General features: G+C 47.0%; 1 protein-coding gene across 6 annotated transcripts in view; it reads left to right on the forward strand.

Annotated features, from left to right (window-relative positions):
- Positions 1–18,831, forward strand: part of BBS4 (Bardet-Biedl syndrome 4) — a 33,301-nt gene that overhangs the window by 6,084 nt on the left and 8,386 nt on the right. The window contains exons 1-8 of one of the 6 annotated variants that reach the window (XM_042885819.1): positions 7,124–7,141; positions 8,496–8,575; positions 11,995–12,058; positions 12,806–12,917; positions 13,538–13,610; positions 15,442–15,495; positions 16,689–16,816; positions 18,527–18,581. In XM_042885819.1, coding sequence (XP_042741753.1) covers positions 8,510–8,575; positions 11,995–12,058; positions 12,806–12,917; positions 13,538–13,610; positions 15,442–15,495; positions 16,689–16,816; positions 18,527–18,581 — 552 coding nt within the window. In that variant the 5' untranslated portion in view covers positions 7,124–7,141; positions 8,496–8,509. Of the gene's footprint in view, positions 1–7,123; positions 7,142–8,495; positions 8,576–10,913; positions 11,012–11,994; positions 12,059–12,805; positions 12,918–13,537; positions 13,611–15,441; positions 15,496–16,688; positions 16,817–18,526; positions 18,582–18,831 lie in introns of those variants that run through there. The other 5 variants (XM_042885818.1, XM_042885823.1, XM_042885824.1 and 2 more) reach the window with 5 other exon arrangements.

Below are 18,831 nucleotides of genomic sequence, written 5' to 3' on the forward strand. Positions count from 1 at the left end.
GTGTCTGTGGGGAACAAATGCATTTCCAGGTGTCTGGATGTATTGGATTGCTCCTGTTTGCCCATCTGCACACAAGCTTTTGGCATCCGTTTCAACCTTCAAACTTGGTGTAAGAAAATGATTTCTAAATAATACAGATTAGGTGGTAATGTCATCATTGTTCTGTATGAAGATATGGTATTTTTCTCTTTACAAGTGGGTAGCACTGCTGCCGGTATTTTGTTCATTATGTGACACAGGAGGTTTTTATTTTGAAGAAAGGCGATTGATCATTTTTTGGGTAATTAAATTGCATACAACGTTTCGCTTCATCCCTTTGGCCTCAGACCAGCAGCTCAGGAACCCCCGCGTCGTAAAGAACTGCAGGCGCTGCAGTTGGAATGTGCTGGTGCAGCTCTGCCCTCTTGTGTGTGCACGTTAATGTCTGCGAGAGCACATGGGGGGCCCTGGGATGCAGCACGGTGGGGGTGTTGTTCTCTCAAGGCCGTGACATGCAAGCCTGCTCCAAACTTAGGCAGTGAAAGGAAGCACCAGCTCTTGTAGCAAGCGGGTACCACTGGAGTGTCTTTTGCTGATTTGGTAGTTAAGAAATATGCAACACTGGGTTAGGGGCAGCAGGTGGGGGAGGTACAGCTGCAGCATGCTTCTTATTGAACCACAGCATTGTGCAATGGCTTGGGTTGAGAAGCACCTCAAGCTGAGATCAGGCTGCCCAGCACCCATCCAGCCTGGCCTTAAATACTTCCAGGGTTGGGCATCCACAGCACCCTACCACTCAGCTTCCTTTAAAAGCCCTTGGTGCTAGGCAGTGCCTTCTGTATTTTAAAGCCATTGTGTGTGCCCGAGGTACTGCTTATGGAGGAAATGGCAGCTCCTAGTGGGAGTCTCTAAGAATTTTAGCAGCAACAGTTTAGACACCTCAGACGTGGAGCTCCAAGTCAGAGCAGGTCCCCTATTTGCTAAGTGGGAAGTTGCATCTGATGCCACTCCTCTGCCCTCTCCCATATCAGGATGAGGGGAATCACCCCAGGGACACGTCTTCCTCTCCAATACATCTGCACAGCCCAAGCTGTAACTCGAATGCCTTAATTTTCAGCCTAAGTTGTGGGAGGTGCATCATGCTCGAGAATGGCAGAATTGATGTGTGTGCAACCTCAGTCTTCTGTCACGTTATTGCATGCTGGCTTTTGCCCAGCTCTCTGACATCATCTGTTACACAGGAGTGATGGCACCCACTGATAAAGGAGCGGCTCAGTGAGAATTTAAAGTAATAAAAACCTCCTTCACGTAGGACACAGCCAGGATTTGTGTTTGCCTTCAGCACAGATGAATTCCCTGATGCTGTAAGGTGCTTCTGTGTCGTACTCCGTGTGTTAGATGTTAAAGACTCACAGGACAGTGTTTGTAATGCTCATTGCCAACAAGAGGCGAGAGAAGAAAGTTGGAAGTGAATCAAATTTTGGGCATACAGATAGTGGAGGGCTTGCTTCTGTGGGGTGATGAGCTGTGTGCACCATGACACCTCGGTGTCTGGGGCATCACCGTGTGTGTTGTGAGTGTGGGGAGATAGCGGTGCTGTGGTGGGGCTGCCTTTGGGCAGCTCAGCTCGGTGCTTTGTCCAGCAGCAGTGAGCTTTTGTGTCTCATAAGCATCCTCTGTGCCTTAACAAAGAGGCAGAAACCCTGCTGTATAAACACTGCTGGTTCACACTGTGTAGTGACTTCTGATTTCATACAGCACCTAGCTTTGATTTATTCACCCTGTTTAGGCTGAGGCAGGGCATCTGCTGAAAACACCCGTGTGTCCCTGTAGCTGTAGGTGCACACGGGCAATTAATGACGAGACAAACAGTAGGGAAAACTGACCGTGGAGGCAGCGTTTACTCTGGGCTGCACATCAGAACATCATCCTGAGCAGCGTGTGTGCAAAGCTGCGTTCGGAACCGGGCTCTTGTGGCAGGAAGCAGCGTGCTGTCACACACCCGGCTGCAAAGCATGCTTTGTTTGCAGGGATGAAATGAGGACAGGATCTTCTGCTCGCTGCTGAGTGGGATGTTCCAGAGGCTGTCAGGACTGCACTGCACTGCTCTTCCTTAATTTTGTTTTACTTTCAATCAGGAAAGCTGCTGCTTACGAAAGCCTTATACCAATTTAAGTTTCAATTTCCATGCAAAACACCTCGTGCTGTAGATAGAAAAAGCCAGAGCACACATATTTAAGCCAGAGGGAGGATTAGACTGGAAATCCTGAAAGCACTGATCGCTGCCGTGCCCCTGATACAGGAGTTAATGAGAAGCTGGTCATGCAGGTTACGTTGGGAGCAACTGCAGCCAGCATTACTTCTTTTGTGGGGGAAATCTCTCCCGTCCCTGCTAACATCTCCAGCCTCCCCTGCTACGGATGGGGCATTTTGTTCTGTGCTCTGTGCCTCTCTTATTGAGGAGCAGCACTGCCAAGCACCACCCAAAGGCAGCCTGCTCCTTGCCTCCTGGGGTGCTGGCACAAGGCTCCCAGCAGGATGAAAGCTTTTCAGGGGAGAAAACAGGAGAGGGCTGTGCCAGAGGTTTGAGTCCTCCAACATCTCCAGGTGTAGAACCCAGTCCTCAGGGACACAAGACCTGTTGTCAGATCAGCCTCTTTTTGTCCAGATGAGCTTGAGTTTAAAAGAAAACATGGCAAAAGCTGTTTGAGTCCCCTGGTTTTCTCCTTGCAGCGTGTGTTGCTGCTCAGCAGTCAGCACTGCTGGTCAGAACTGATTTGTGCAGAGGACACAGGCTTTTTATGAGTTTTGGTTTGGAGGTACGTGCACGTTACTCGATTTCACCACAAGGTTGCTTGCTGTTTCGGGTTGGAATCGTCTGTGTTGTGCTGTGACGATCAGGCTGGTGTATTTATGGCTCCTCTCCACCGCTCTAAAGGCATCAGCACCGCAGAGCACTGCCTCACCAGCTTCATGCTGCTCCCCATATCCAAACTGCTTCTGCCACTGGCAGCATCATTGTGGCTCCGGGAAGCCCACGGTGCCCACAGACGTGTATTTACTTCTATATCTTCCCCACTGTAAGATGCCTGTAGTAAATAACCAGTGCAGCTGTTGTCTTGCAAAGAGGAACATTTTATCTGCAGCAACTCAGAGCTTGAAACGTCATCCAACAGAAAGTGCACAGAAGTAGGAGCTGGAACTCTTTGTGATTGCTGTGGTGTGAACTAGCAACGGGAAATGCCTTTTATTTATTTTTCTTCCTAGTGTATAAATCACCTCCAAGACCGAATTTTCAGCTCTTCCGTATGACTGTGGCTGATGTTCCTGCAGGGGGAGGTGGAGAGTCAGAAATGTCGCCTTTTTGTTCAGCCCCGCTGCTGTTAATACCCGGTCGTCAGATCGCAGCCGTGAGTTATGGCTTTCCTGACAGCATCGGGATTGTGTCTGATGAGTTTTATTAACCCCAGCCTACTGTAAATAACGAGGAACCGCACGGGTCTGTCATTTGATTTAAAGGTGTTCTGGCAGCAATTTGCAAAAGGGAAACAGAGGATTCAACAGGAACGGCGCGGCGATGCCAGGAGAGGGTTGCAGAAGGCTCTCTCCGTGTTTCTGTCGTGCGTGTGCATTTTGCAGGTATTTGTGTGCACAGACACCTGCAGCCTCACATACGAGTGTCACTCGGTGCAAAGCCGCCCTTGGGCCGTGATTTTCTGAGCCATTTTCATCGTTCCTGAGCTCAGGGTGCATTTGATCTGCATTTATGCTGGTTTCAAACTGCAGAGCTGGGCTGGGTGTGGGAAGGGCAACGTTCCTCTATCAGTTTCAACTCAAAGCTGTAATGTATTTTCCATCACCAGGAGCTCAATTGAAGCCTTTGGGTGCCTGAGAGAGGAGGAGGATTTCTTACTGCATGTGCCTGTGCACCAGCCCAGCGAGGAACCTGTAGGGTGCTTCACTGCTATCAAAGCAGTCTGTTCTTAAATGTAAAATCCTTCACTGAGGGCTTCCTTTCTCTCTAATTTCTATCTTACTTTGGAAAATGCAGTTCCATGGCAGCGGTGCTTGATTCATAGTAGCTGTTTGGATTTGTTCCTTTTTATTTTAGTATTATTTTTCCTTGAAGATGCTCATCACCTCTCTCCCACCAGTTTTCACCCTTTGCCTCGCACCGGCAGCCTGTGCTGCTCAAGGCAAAAGGGAGAAGTGCACAGCTGGTTTCCTCTCTGCCTTTCCCTTCCTATCAGCATTTAATTAAACACAGTTGTGAAAACACCGAGCTTCATTTTGGATTGCAACCACAGCCATCCCCAGCAGCAATCCTTCCCGAACTCAGAGTGACTGTAACCCTGGTAATGGTGTCAGCCAGGGCCTCGAGGAGGCTGAGCTGGGAGTTGAGGGATGCTGTAGAATGGGAAATGAACCTCGAATCAACGAGCTCAATCCTGCTTGTGGATGTTAGTGCCAGCCTTGCCCTCTCTGATGAGGGGAGATAACACTGCTCTCACTGCAGCCAAGCTTCCTCTTGGCTTCTTTCTGTGAGCAAGGTGCACTTGACTACTTTTTTTTCCTGCTAGTAGCAAAATGCTACATTAGTAAGAGACGTGGGGTGTTGCATCTGTGCTTATTTGGTTTGGAAGTAGCTGTGTACTTTCTCAAGGCTGGAGGGTTTGGCTTCACAGCATCTAAGTTTTGGGAGTGGCAGAGTCAGGACACAGTAGGGCAGTCTTCCCACATCCCTGGTGCTGACTGCACTGTATCCGGACACTGACACATGTGGTGAATGTGTAATCAAATACTCCTTAAAATCACTTTTCTGAAGTTCTGCCCTCTCCTTGCTTGGTGTGTTGCCTGGGCAGTAGGTTATTATGTGTTTTGGCAGGGCAGCAGTCCCTTCCCCCTGGAACACAGTAGGAATCTACGGATTTCTTTGTTTGAGCTCTTACCCCCTCCCTGCACTACAACAATTTCAAAGCCTTTCATTAAATCCGAAGACCTCTCTTTGATTGTTCATATCTAAGCCATAATTACCCAATATCAAGGTACCATTTCATAGGGGGGTTCTCGCAAGAGAGAATAACTCTGATTTGATTTCTTTCCAGTCCTTTGAGAAAATCCATAACAGGATGAATCTAGTGAAGAGTGATGATAGCGCAGCACTGATACAAACCTGATGATCTTCCCCAGGTTCTGTGGGGGTTTCCGCTCCAGCAACTTCCTTAAGGCTGCCCTGTCAGAAAGAAAAATCGCGTTGTTGGCAGTGGGTTGTGCAATCAATCACTGGCCACAGAGAGAGGGGGGATCAGATGGATTCTCAGTGGAAACACTGCAGAGGAGCTGGCACAGCCCTTCAGGTACTTAGTTGTGTTTGGTGCCTGGCTCCCCTTCACCATTGCTTAATGAGACTAGGCTGTTGTAATGCCAGAAAACAGAGGTAGGTAGGTAATTACATAAGTTATAAATCCTTCTCACTTACCAACTTCTTGGATTGTTGTGTTTTCTTTGTCTGGCCTGAGAGCAGGTTGATATTCAGAAAATGCATTATTTCACCACTAGAATGGTCTAAACCACTGCTTTCCTAACCTATAGTCCTGCTGGGCCAGGGCTATGCAAGAAGTGGCAAAGAATAGTTTGCTTCCGTGTGCTCTGCAGCAGTTACATACCAGGAACTTGTGAAGGTCCGTATATTGGAAGAGGTGGAAGATTGCTTTGCAGACAGCCTGAGGGATGTGATGAACACACTCAGCTCCTCCTGCTCGAGCCCAAGCTCCTGACCTCCCTCTGTACAGAAAGCTTCTGAGTGGCTGTTTGTGTTCCAGTGCCTAATTAGGGTAGGATTGCAAATGGCCGCGTGCCCTGTGGAGCAGCCGCTGTTCCCCATCATCCCTGCTGGGAGACTGAGGGGCGCTGCCTCTGCGTCTTTCTCTGCTGCTGCTTGGGGGATGCTGCAACTGTGTGACGTGTGTCACCTGGTTTTGTTTGTAGGCGTTTCATGGGTAACTGTTAAACTTGAAAAAATGCATAGATAGTAGGACTGGCAAAGGTTGAATTGGGTCCTTTCAGAAAGGCACAGGATGTCGTCTTCTCTTCCTCCCAAGCAGGGGGGTACTGTCCTCAGAGAATGCAGTGACCCCTTGTGGTGGGACAGTCCTTGCCTGCTGGCTGGGGGGCAAAGGTGATGGGGATAAATGAAACAGAAGCATTTCACTGCTTTTGTGGTGCAACAGGAATTCAGATTGAGCTGGCTGTGGCTCTGCGGAGATCTGTCAACAAATGGCATTAATTCTTTGCACCTCTGAAAAGAATACAAAGCCCAGCTACCAGTGCTTTGCTGCCCACAGCCCCTTCTGGGGGGATTAGACAGGTTCTAACGTTGAGTCATGTATCAGTTTCCTCAGTTTTTGTCCTTCCACTCTTCAGTGTCCTCTGTGGCATTCACACCAGGTTTGGTTCGTAATGTTTCTCTTAGATTCCTTCAGAGGAAGGGTCAAAGCGTTGCTGTTTTCTTCTTTTCGAGCTCAGGGGCTCGACCTTCAGATTACTTGTATCTCCAGAGTAATGTAGGCACTTTTTCAGAAAGACATTGGAGTTTTTTATTTGTCTGTTTTTTGTTTGTTTTTTTCTTTTTTTCCCCAATTTGTCTTGGGGAAAAAGAAAAAAGGAGGCTGATGTATTCTCAGTCAGGTGTGTTGCTATTTCCAAATGAGTTTTACGAGAGGAAGAACTCTGTGTGTTTTCCCAGCTCCACGTGGTTCTCCTTGGAGACAGCAAATTGCCGGGGGAAGCAGAACCGTTTCATCTCTGCAGATGTGGGTGCCGTTCACTTCTGTATCTCACGGTGGTTTTTGCTTTCTCTTGGTGTACCTCCAGCACAGCTCCTCAGCTGGGCTCTGCAGATGGTGTCTGTGAAATGTCTGCGCCCATTTTATCCTTTTCTTTCCATTTCTGCATCGTTTCTCAGCAGCAGGACGGTAGCAAAAAGGAACGGCAGGCACAGAAGACAGCTCTGTGGCTCTGCCTGTCTGTGCTGTGGGCACTGGGGAGCAGGCCTGGGCCCTCTGGGTTTTCTGTCTATTGCAAGAGTTAATGGTGCTCTGTTTCTTTTTAACCTCTTGGCAAGACCTGCGCTGTGCCAGGATTCGGGCTGGAGACTAACAGGGTATGTATGTCTGGAGGGCCTTTGAACGTTCTCCATTTGAAACAGATTTCATTGTAGTGGTAAAGGATGTTGTAATTTGAAGCTATGACAGTAGGTGCAAATGGATAAAGTGTACTTTAATTTTGACTGGAATCAAAATCTTTATAATTAAATAGAGCTTATGATGTCTGCTTTGAAGTCCGTGCTTACAGAGGGGGGTCGGAGCGGTTCTGTGTGCTCCCGTGGTTGGTACCACGTGGTGCAGGAGGATCCCGACCTGTGCTGCAGGCAGGCAGTGGGCACCATGAGCCTTTGGGAATGCCACCTCCTGCTCTGAGCTGCTGGGAGCTCAGCCTGCAGCTCCTTGCGCAGCGCTGTGGGTCTGCGTGCTGCTGGGGTCGGGTGGCCCTGCCAGCCCTGTGGCCACAGCTCCTGCAGCAATCTTTGCCTCATGTTGCCTTCTGCACTGGTGTCATAATATTGACTTGCAAACACCGAGCTTTTTTTGCCAGTTGCTATGGTTACCTTGCAGTCACCAGCATCTGAGCTGTAGAAGTGAGTAGGAAGCAATACATTCTGAGCCTTAATGAAATGCACAGCAGTGTGTTAAACTTCTAAACCCAATGTAAGTATTATAAGCAACATCTGGCCGTGCTGGGCCATAATTACTGGTGCAAGCTCCTTATGGCTGAAATACTGGAGTGAGGGTTATGCTATTCCACTGCATCAGATGCATCTTTCTGCCAGTAGCCTCAGCTGCCTCAGTGATGTTTCATAGTCACTTCACAGTTTCAAAGAACTGAGTTTGACCTCTCAAAGTTACTCACGCCTTGCAAATGGCAGCATCTCCAACATCTCTTCTTGTGTGTGCTGCCAGTTTCCTTCTCATTCTCTCCTAGAAACTGATTTTTAAGGAGTTCTTCTGCCTCAGCTCCAAAGTACCAATCTAACTCATACCCCTCAAGCTGCTGCTTGTGTACCAGTTTGGAACCAATCTCATCCAATCAGCATGAGTGTTAAATTGAAATTAGTCAACGTGCTGCTGCTTGGTGCAATTGGCTCCCATAACTGCCCCAGGAGGAGCGGATGCCTTGAGCCTTTAGAGGTGGTAGATTTTTGTTTTCAGCTGAGGGCCCTGATGCCTCTGTCTCATGCAGTGCATTTTACCCATCATTTTGAGAAATGGAATGCAGCTGGGCGCTGGTTGTGTGTCCAGACTGCAGGCTTCAAGTCAGGATGTCAATTGTGCTGATGGGTGCAATTGCTGTTTTCAAATTAGTTGCATTGCACTTGCAGACCAGGCAGTTCAGAATTGCTCTCATTCTCTGCTGATTAATCTGATTTTGTGTGTTCTGCTAATATTGTATCTCTGCAGTGCCGGAGATACCCATGCTAGAGAGGAGGAACTGGTTCATCTATCTGCTGTACGTTCGCAGAGAGTACAACGAGTGCAAGGTAGGAGTTGCTTCTGAGACTTTGCACTGGAAAGGATTTTTACTGCTGTTAGGAAATGGCAGTTTTCATGCCAGGACAGAGCCAGCTGTGCTGTGATGGGTGTCCCAGGTCACCTGGTGAGCCAACAAAGGGCCCTAGGGTCCTCTCCTATCCCATTAATCTGTATGTCTTCAAAATAACATCCGTAGATTGAACTAAGGCTGTCCTAACCACCCCCTCTCCTTACTTCTCTTGGACTAAGGTGACTAAGAGAGAAACAGCTCAGACAAGGCTTTAATTTTCCTCATTCCTCAGCTGTGCTCAGAATTCATATGTGCATTTCTCTAGAGCTGTCCATGAGCTGTTGATGATAGGTTTGGAAGCGGTAAGAATGAAAGATCTGCAAACTTTCCTTGTTCCAGGAGGTGAGTGGTGTCCTCCAAACTGATTATAAGGCAGCTCTAGTGCAGGTCTCTCAAGGGTACATTTCTACCAACTCTAAAATACATCTTGGCTATCCTAGAACGAAATTCTTCCATTTTGCATGGTACAGCACTGCACCCTTTGATTTCTCCTAGGTTTAGGGTGTAGCTTGAATGGAGTTGTTTGATTTGGGATTGCAACAATAAATGGGCTACGGAAATGGTGAGATTATTAAATGTTGTGTTTTCCTGACAAGAACACAAGGCATTGAAGGTGATGTGCCAGTGGGTGGGAGGAGGGTGTAGGAGTGCTCTGTTTGTTTTCCTAATGTGCAAAGTGGATCTGAACATACTTTTTTCCTCCTGAAACACTAGGATTGGCCAGGACTTGTCCCTCTCTCTGTTGGAAAGCTCTTGGGGGTGCTTAAGAAAGTGGTAGGCCAGAAGAAAAGCATTTAGCTTAATTAATGAAGCTGGAAGGCTGCATCATCAGCAGAGCCATTTCCTCTCAGATCTTGGTTTAAATAGCTATAAACAAAAGCTGGATTGGTAATCTAAATAGGAAGTTGCTGTCCTTTTCTGTTTCTGTTTGGTCCCCTGTTTTGTATGTGTACTGTTGCCATGATGGGATGTAAGACTGTGGCGTGCAAAAAAAAGTGTCCAGCTCAGGGGAACAGGGAAAACAGCCATGTGGATGCTCCAAAGGGAACACTGCCTTCTCCAAGTCTCCATCAGTCACCAAAGGAAGCAAAATATGGGGAAAAATGGAGGTTTTGGCACCAGACCACAGCTGGCTGGGTCACCTTCCATCCCTCTGCCCAGACACGATGCACGCGTGCTCGGAGGCCTGGATTTGTCCCAGAGAAGTTAAGAACATGCTGGATCCTTCTGCGCTCTTCAGAGGTGGCTGTGTCCCAAAGGCAGTCTGCTCTTGGATGGGCTGAGCTGCCCTCTGGGGCCTCCAGCTCTCGCTGCTGTTCTGTGGGTCGCAGATCTGAGCAGGACGCCCAAAGTGCTTTTGTGCGTGCGCAGGGCTTAAGAAAGTCTTGTCATCTCCAATGCCTGACGTTGCTGTAAACTTACAACTCCAAAACAGTTTGGGCGTTCACTCAGGTCTGTTAGTTTTCTTTTAAGACTCAGGTAAGAAATGAGTGATCTGTGTTAATTTTTTACTGTTAGCCCCTTTTTTCCATTCACTGCTTTCAGAGGCATCATCTCTAGCTCCCCTGTTTGCCAGTGATGTAAAGCACCTAGGAAATAGTGTTTGTTTGCTAGCATCGTCTCCCCAAAATCTAACGGGTTGAATTGGTTTTAACCCTTACAGTGCCACTCTGTGTGCTCTGGTGTTGCCAAACTTCTGACAAACTTCTTTTGCTGCTTATTACAGCGGCACATTGATAACGGGCTGCTTGATTCTGCTGCCCAGCATGATGCAAAGCAGATATCCTCCAGGATGAGGATGCAGCACCCCTTGCTATGCAGACGGGGATGCAGGATTTGTGGGGTGATGTTGGAGAGTGTGGGGACCGGCCCTGCTGAGCAATCATCATCACTCAGCTTCACATGCAAAGCTAATGAGCCGTGTGTTCTGCTCACAGCCTCAGTTCTTCCTCCTAGCTGTATTTTTTACAACAGAAATAATCTTCTGTTATGTGTGAGGGAAAGATTATTAAAATTACCAGATGCTTTTAATTAATTAAAATCGCTCATGCTGGTTGGTCTCCTGCCAACGCATCTGAATTCTGACAGCCGGTTAAATAAAGCTGGGAGGAAACGCTGGGATTACAGATCATCCTTCTCAGCTTCAGGCCTTTTGCTGTGGGATTTTTAGGGTTTGAAGAATTAATCAACTCCCTCTGGAAGGCAGCTCTCTATTGCCCTCTCTTGCTCTGAGAGACTGCATTTGTGCTGATGGAGCAATGTAGTCTGTCTGCCTTCAGGAGATGCTCACTTGCGTCCAAGCCGAGTGTCTGATAGCAGAGTGCTTGGTGAAGACCAGAATGCAGGCGTGTGGAGGGCTCTGGCCAGGAGATGGGTAGGTGCAGACCCCAGGGGAAAAGCACCTGGCTGCTTCTTTTCCTTCCTCTGTTTAATTCTTTTTTTATGATGGAGGCTGCTCAATAAATACTCTCCTTGCCTTTGCCCTGCTTTCCTTCTATGTGCTGCATTTGAGGTTCAGTTTCCCTTCTTGTTTTCAGAGGCAGGGGATGGAGGTACAGAGCACGCCAGATGAACAGCGGGCTATTGCTAGCCTGGGAATCCTTTCCCCCTTTGTCTCTTCTACACTGGAGCTCAGAGAGGAGGCTCAGAGAGCAGAAGCAGTGTGTTTGCTTTGTGGTCCCAGTTTGCATCCTCCCAGAAATCACTTTTTTGGGGCTTCTTTTACAATTTCAGATCACGTGTGACTGTGGAATAGAGCCAGACTACACCTAAACTGTCAGCTTTATAGATGCAGACAACAAGGATTTACATTTTCATCATTTTTCTTCCCTTCTTTTCCCATGCTCTCTTCGTTAGTTCATTCAGCTTCCATTAATTCAGCTACAGTTGCTCCAGTTCAATTTATTTCTTCACAAAGGGCTTAGAGTAGGTGCTGTTATCAGCAGAGGATGCTTCATAGATTTCTTGCAGTGTTTTCCCCAGGTGATATGTAATTATCTGTAGCAGTAGGAATGAGCAGACAAATACTGCCAGGCCTGCAGTGTTGTTGGCACTGTGCTCTTCTCAAGCTCTGACCAGTTTGCACTCTTTACCTGCACTCTTCTTGTCCCAAACACAGTCCTGTGTCTTTGTTATTTGTGTGGTTGCAGTTTCTGCAACTGAAACAAAATCCCTTTCACTAGCTTTGTTAAAATGTTGGAAGTTTACCAATTTTGTACTGTTTTCTCACAGTATATTGCAAAAACTAGCTGCAAATTCTATCTTAAAGCTGATTTTTCCAAACACAAGGTTAGATTAATCGGTGTTTCAGAGACTGAGGTTACATTTGCCATATACATTTGCACTTCTTTGTTTCAGGCTGTCATCAAAGAGCAGCTCCAGGAGTCCCATGGGAGGTGTGAATATGCTGTCTACGTTCAAGGTGCTGCACACGTGAGGCCTCTGAAAGTCTTCCTTTGGCTAAAGCCAGTTACTTGTGATACAAGATAGAGAGAGCACTTGGGGACAAATGGAAAGAACAATTATAAAATTCCTCTGTAAATATGTCTGGCCCTTTTTGTAATGGACAGATCAGATTTTCTGTTTTCTCTGCATTGGTGAGTTTGTCATCAGCTCCTCCTCGGGCTGTGGGCTCTTGGCCATCGATGCACTGCTCTTCCATTGGGTTGTGTTTTGCTGTGTGCTGTGCAGTGTGTTACAGACGTTTGTTTTCTGCTAAAGCGATGTCCTTGGGTGACTCATCTTAACTCTATGAGCATCTTCCACTTCCTGTCCACCCTCTGTCCTCCCAGAGGTGTCCCCAGAACTTGGCCTTGCAGTTCAGAGGGCTGTGTGTCTTCCCAGCAGTTGCCTGGGGTGGGAGAAAAGGGAGAATTTTTGTCCAAGGACATATTGCAGCCTGTAGAATTAGGAGGAGAGCGATCCAGACTGCATCTTAACGAACAGTTGGCCAGGGTTTTAAGATGCCTGAACCATAGAGAACAGAAATGTTTCCAAGCAAGCATGAGTCCTATGTGTGCGTTTTCCTTCTGCCTCAAGTTGCTGCGAGAGGGGAAGGACCAAATGGGCGTTGTTGTAATGTATCTGTACTCCCTGTTCTTTCCCTGCTGTCAGAGACACTTCTCCTGCTGATAATGGGCTGATTTGCCTGGTATATGTTTTCTTACAGCTTTGATATTTCGCTTGGAGGGGAAAATTCAAGAATCTCTTGAACTGTTTCAGACATGTTCCATTCTGAACCCTCGAAGTGCTGACAACCTGAAGCAGGTGGCGCGATCGCTGTGAGTGGTGTTTGATTGTTTCACTTTGATGTGCCACCCAGGACCTTCCACGTTTTGTTCTTCTCCCAGGCATCAAGCAGAATCCCTGGCTGCTTAATTCCAAGCATGCTTCCTCCTCATCAACACTTGAGTTGCTTTCCAGGAGCGTGGGCCACCCTTTAAAGCACAATCTCTGTAATCTGCCTGGCTGCTATTGTTGTATTTTATTTGATTTTTTTCATTTGTGCTTTAAGCAAGATAAATAGCACACCAATTTCCAGATCCAGAGCTAAAGGTGCTGCCTGGAGCTGTGTAAACTTGCCCTGCAGACCCCTTTCTGTCTCTGAGTGTCCTGTTTGCTTTTGATCACCTGTGTTTTCCCTTTGAGACAAAGGCAGATGACGGAGCTTGCGGATTCATTCCTTGCATCTCCAGTCACGTAACGGAGTGCAGAATTGATGACCTTGGCTCTGAAAGGGAGCAGTGCTGACTTATTGCTCAGACTACAAAATTCTCAGGGTTTCTCACTCCAGTCTCTGGAGAACTAGCAAATAGCATCATTTCTCAGTGGCAGAGGTGGCGGTGGTCACACAGCAGGGTTTCAAAGCAGGAAAAAAGTAGAAATGGAATTGCTTTCACAGGTTTCTTCTGGGGAAACACAAGGCTGCCATTGAGGTGTACAACGAAGCAGCTAAACTTGATGAAAAGGACTGGGTAAGTGTTTTGTTGCTTTGCAGGTTGCTGCACAGTGCAGATGGTTCTCCATTTTTCTGAAAACAGCTGCGGATGCATTCCAGGCAGAGATAAGCTGATGTTGCCTGCAGTGTCAGCAGAGGAGGAGCTGCAGGGCCAAGAGGCATCACCTTTTAGCATGGGTTCTTGAGCACTCAGGCTCTGCACCCTCTGGTTTGAGGGTTTCAGCCTGCAGATTTCAACCTACACATCCCACACCTTGTCCTGGGGCACAAACAGACGATCAAGCAACGTGTTTGAACCTTGCTATCAGTATTAACATAGCCATTTATAGTATAAAGAGCTGAATTACCTTCAGGAAGGGATGGAAAATGCTCCCCTTCCTTAACATTATACACTCAGCATTAGAACTTACTTTAGTAATTGGGAATCCTTTCATAATGCAAAAAATGAAAAAGATTACCCTCAAGTTAGCCAAGAGTTACTTCTTATCTACCAAGCATTACCTGCTTTGAAAAAAATGTAGGCTGATAACTACAGGAGCAATAATTAAATTAGCTCTTTCAGGAGGGAAAAAAAAACATGAAGAAAGAACACTGCAGAGGGAAGTGTGTGACAGGTGGTGAGAAGAGAGGGGACGTGGCTTCAGTTAGTTGTGGGCAGCCTTTTGCAGGTGACTTTTGCCCGCAGAAGTGTTTCTGAGACAGGCTTGCGAGGTGTGATCTTATTTCTTAAGACATCAGGCTCTTGCTGACTTCTGGTGCTCAGCAGGTCTACAACTGAGGCTTGCTACAAGGATACATTTGGTATTATTCTTCTTGTCAACTCATTCTGTGCCAGTCAACTTGGAAACCTTGCCATGGATTTTCTGTGAAGTCTGTCTTCTCTTAGCTGGCCTGGCTGCCTGCAGTATGTGCTTGGCATGGCTATAGCTTTATTCGCAGCTGCAGCAGGCAGCCTTCAGGGGGAGTTTTGATCAGTTACTTCCTGCAGCTGGCTCGGACTGGCAGTAGGGCCAGCCTGTGCTCTTCCCTTGTGCTGTTCTGTTCTACAAGCCGCAGTAACAGGGAGCGGCTCTTTGATTCCTTACTGCTCTCCACAGATGGAGAGACTGCACTGAGGCAAGTGTTCTGCATGAATTAATGGGTAAATAAGAGAGTTTCCTATCAAAGGTCAAGTCTGTCTAAACTGGTGAAGCTTACCAGAATAGAAACGAGGAATTGTGGACCCTGCTTTTCAGCTCCCCAGGACGTGCCAGGGTGAGGAAGATGACAAGTAGCTTGGCAGTGACACTGCTGGCAATGAATTAGAGGCGTGATGGTTCCCTGAAGTGTCACCAGTGTGTTTAAGATGCCAAAGTGATCTTCCAACTGTGTTGCAAACACGTTTTAACTGCCTGCGATCCTGGATTTCAGCCCTTCTGCTCCTTGACTTCTGTTTCTTGGGTTGGAAGGGACCTTAAAGATCATCTGTTCAGCCGAATGCCGTGTTGTGCAGATCTCTGTGTGTGTACAGGTAGGTGAGGAGCCACCTATCAGGGCAGCAGGCGTCAGCTTCACTGATCTCACTGGGAAATGAGTCAGAAAGCAGCCTTTCCTCCTTGTTCTCCAAAGAGACCTCCGTCACTCTGTGCTTCAGCCTCAGTGGGCTGTAGACTTGTGTGTGCCATCACATGTAAGCTCTGTGGGTTCCTGAAGCAGCTGGATTTCATAGGTTTATTTGAACGACAAAGCCAGCTTGTGGGCAGGTACAGAGGTCCCCCTGTCTGGGCGGCCGATGACTGTTGTCAGGGGTAGGTTATGTAGTGCATCTCAAACCTCATCCTGATTTGGTTTTGTGTTGTTTCGTACAGGAGATCAGCCACAACCTGGGTGTGTGCTACATGTACCTGAAACATTTCAACAAGGTAATGCAAGTGCTCGTCTTACCGACCTGACAAATGGGAGACAGGGCTTCCAGAAGTGTCACTCTGGTAGTTTTGAGGTGGATCCTTTGCAACTGTTGGTGTCAAGGAAGCTTTTTGCTTCAGTGTTCGTCTCTGGAATCAAAAGATCATGAGCTGTGTCTGTTCTTGTCTGTGTGTTGAATTACTGAGTCAGCTGAAAAACTGTGAGCTTGGGTGAGAGTGAACCTGAGCTTAGCCTTGTAGCTGGTCAGGAGGCATTTTCTGAAGTAGGGCTTTTCAGAGAGTGTTTTTAAAGAGAGTGTTCAAGGAACCTCAAAGAGCTGCTTCAAACTAGATGGAAAACCAGCAGTGCTCCACAAAGAGCTGCCTCTGTTTCAGAGCCTTTTAAAATCAGAGTTGTAAATGTAAATGCTGCTTGTTTTGTGAGCTGTGGCAATACCAGTTCCATCTTCTGGAAGCAAGACAAGTGTGATGGTTGAGACCCCAACTTCTTCACCAGTATATAGCTCAAACTGCTGCATCTTATGCAGAATTTCTTTGATCTGAAGGAGCAATTGCTGCCCCGTGTCTCTGGCAGGACTCAGTGGGTTGTGGAGTTTGTGTATTGGAGGTGAAGCAGACTCCCCTTTCCCTGCCCTCCATGTGCAGGATTTATTTCAGTGTTTGAAGCTGGTTTTTGCACCAAGCCTGGAGTAAAAGACACAGAGAGGCCTAGCTGGAGTGTGGGCAGTGCTGCTTATGCTTTGTAGCCAGTAAAGAACTTGAAGTGGAGTTTTGGTCCCTCGGCTGAGGTGATTGATTCCTCTGGCTGATCTGGCAATCCGTGCTTGCTGTTGGAGTAAGCACTGTAGTGAGGAATCAGATGTAAGATACCTAGGTATTAACCTAGCAAATCTGAGGCTTCCCTCTCCCAACTTCAAACGCGGGAACTCTGGTCCTCTCTTCCTTGGGAGGTCACTGCCTCTCCTCTTGGCTCCAAGTATGCCACTTGGTTTTTTCTATCCCAGAAAGCAGGTGGTTCCTGATGCAGAACTTGTTTCAACACTTAGCTGGGTTGAGTTTGCTAGCAGGGCTCTCTGAGCTCAGGGGGTGTTAGCTGTTCCCTTTCCCTAGCTGCTGTGGATTGCTTTTGGGCTGTTGCTTTGCTCTGTAATCACTGACTATGTTTTCATTCTCTGTGGTTGTGTGTTTAGGCACGAGACCAGCTAAACAATGCCCTGGAGATGAACAGACATGATCTGACTTACATGATGCTGGGAAAAATTCACCTCTTGGAGGGGGAGACTGAGAAAGCCATCGAAGTCTATAAGAAAGCAATAGAGTAAGAATGTATACATATATATACACACACACCTTTTATTTTATTATTTTATTTTATTTTATTTTATTTATTTATTTATTTATTTATTTATTTCTATCTGTCCATGTGCCAGCAGGAATTTGATGGTGTCCTAGATTTGAATTGAGGGCACAATTAAAAAGCTAATGGGGGTTCTAGTGTCTCTGTGCAAAGCAAGCACTTTCTGAGCTCTTCAGCTGTCTCTGCTCTCAGCTGTAGTCCTCCTCCTGCTGACAGCGTGTCAGGGAAGAAGGGAGCTGCTTGAAGGTCTGCCAAGAAAAAGTGGAAAACAAATGGGCAGAAATGCCTGGGAGCAAACACTTCTCAAGCTGACTTCATAAATCCCAAAGGCTTATCTACCGAAAAAATTTCACCCCAGCTGTCTCTCTAACCCTGTCTGTCTCTCAAAAATCAATTGTTGGGTTTCGAATGCTGTTTTTACTTAGAGTGATTTGCGTTTGAAGGAGAGTGAGTAGGCAGAAAGGAGATGGGCTGGTACACGGTGAGTTTCTCCCAGCCTGTCACCATTTCTCAGTACTGATCTGTCTTGTTTTAGGGCATTCCTGAGTGCCTGATTTAGCAGTGCTTTTAAAATGTAGGCAGAACACTAAAGGAAAGCAGGAGCACGCCAGAAGCCAGAGGAGGATCTACAGTTTGTACTGGCTGTTCTTGTATGCTGTTTCCTTACACACCTGCTTTTGGCTGCTGTCTGACAGTATGTTGGGTTGAGTAGATGTTTGAACTAATCTAGAATGTTCATTACGTAAACAATCCTTGCTAAGCATCTTACCAGCTTTATATTGGTTACTGTGGTGCCCCTTTCCCTCCCTTTTCTTATCTGCCTATGACATTTTGCCTGCTGCTAGCAGCTGCTCTCTGGGTATGTACCAGCAGGCACAGCTTTTGCTCAGGTTGAGATTGATTAAGGTTTGATAGCAGGGTAGGTGAGGCCACAACCGTACGGTGCCCTTTTATACTTTTTTGTTATTGTTGTCCTTTGCAGCCTATTTATTTAATCCAAACCATCTGGGAGTGGCGCTGCATTTAGCATTCACAACATTGCCTCAAACTAGCAATGAGGGTTTGGGAGTTGCTTGCAGTAATTGAAAATGCTAAGGATCTGTTCCTCTCAAGCCTTGCTGTGCTGAACAGCAGCGTGTATCATCAGAGACGTGTTAAGCACCACGGTGGTGCCTGTCTGAGCACCGTGAGTTGCAGTGCAGCACAAGGCTGTGGTGAGCAGGGAGCAGCTTGGAATCTTATGGCAGGGCGAATTGCAAGTGTGGTGATGAATGTGTAAAATCCATCAGAAGCACTGAGGACTGCCTCTCACACGTGGCCCGAGAAGCTGGCAGTGGATTTACAGGATGGTTTATGAGGGGCGATGGGAAATCCCATTTTCTATTTCCAGGTCACTGATGCAGGCTCACTGTGGAGATTAATAAAGCCACGTTATCTTATTGTGCCACCAGGTCTGTTTCACAGAGCTACCTTCACTTCCCATTAACATCCATAAGGCATTTTGGAAGCTTGGATGTACTGTTGGTCTCTGTGATGGTAACTGCTGTAGTATTTGGGTTTAATGGTTAATTTCCTGGTGTACTACTAGTGGAATGTAGCAAAGTGATTCTGTTTTTACCTTGTTCTAGAGGGGCCAATAAACAGTGCAGCTCTCTGGCTTTTGTATTTCAGATTTTCTCCAGAAAATACGGAGCTCCTTACGAAACTGGGGTTAATTTACTTGCAGGTACTGAAAACTGCTAACTAGTTATTGTGTGAACTTATTTATTTGAAAAATGATGAGTTAATTTCTGTCTGTCCTCAGCTGACTTGCACACACTTCTGTATTTCACACGACAGTTTGCTTTTCCGTGTCTTCCTTTTTCTTTTTGCTGCTAACAGCAAGCTGATTTCCTGGATCTGAGCCAGAGCAGGAATTCTGTTTGGCAGCTGCCTTCATTCTGTTATAAATCCTCCAAGTACAGTCATTACCTTGC

This window comes from Lagopus leucura, unplaced genomic scaffold (genome assembly GCF_019238085.1).
Source record: "Lagopus leucura isolate 7727_CA_CO unplaced genomic scaffold, USGS_WTPT01 Super-Scaffold_100052, whole genome shotgun sequence".
Taxonomy (NCBI): domain Eukaryota; kingdom Metazoa; phylum Chordata; class Aves; order Galliformes; family Phasianidae; genus Lagopus; species Lagopus leucura.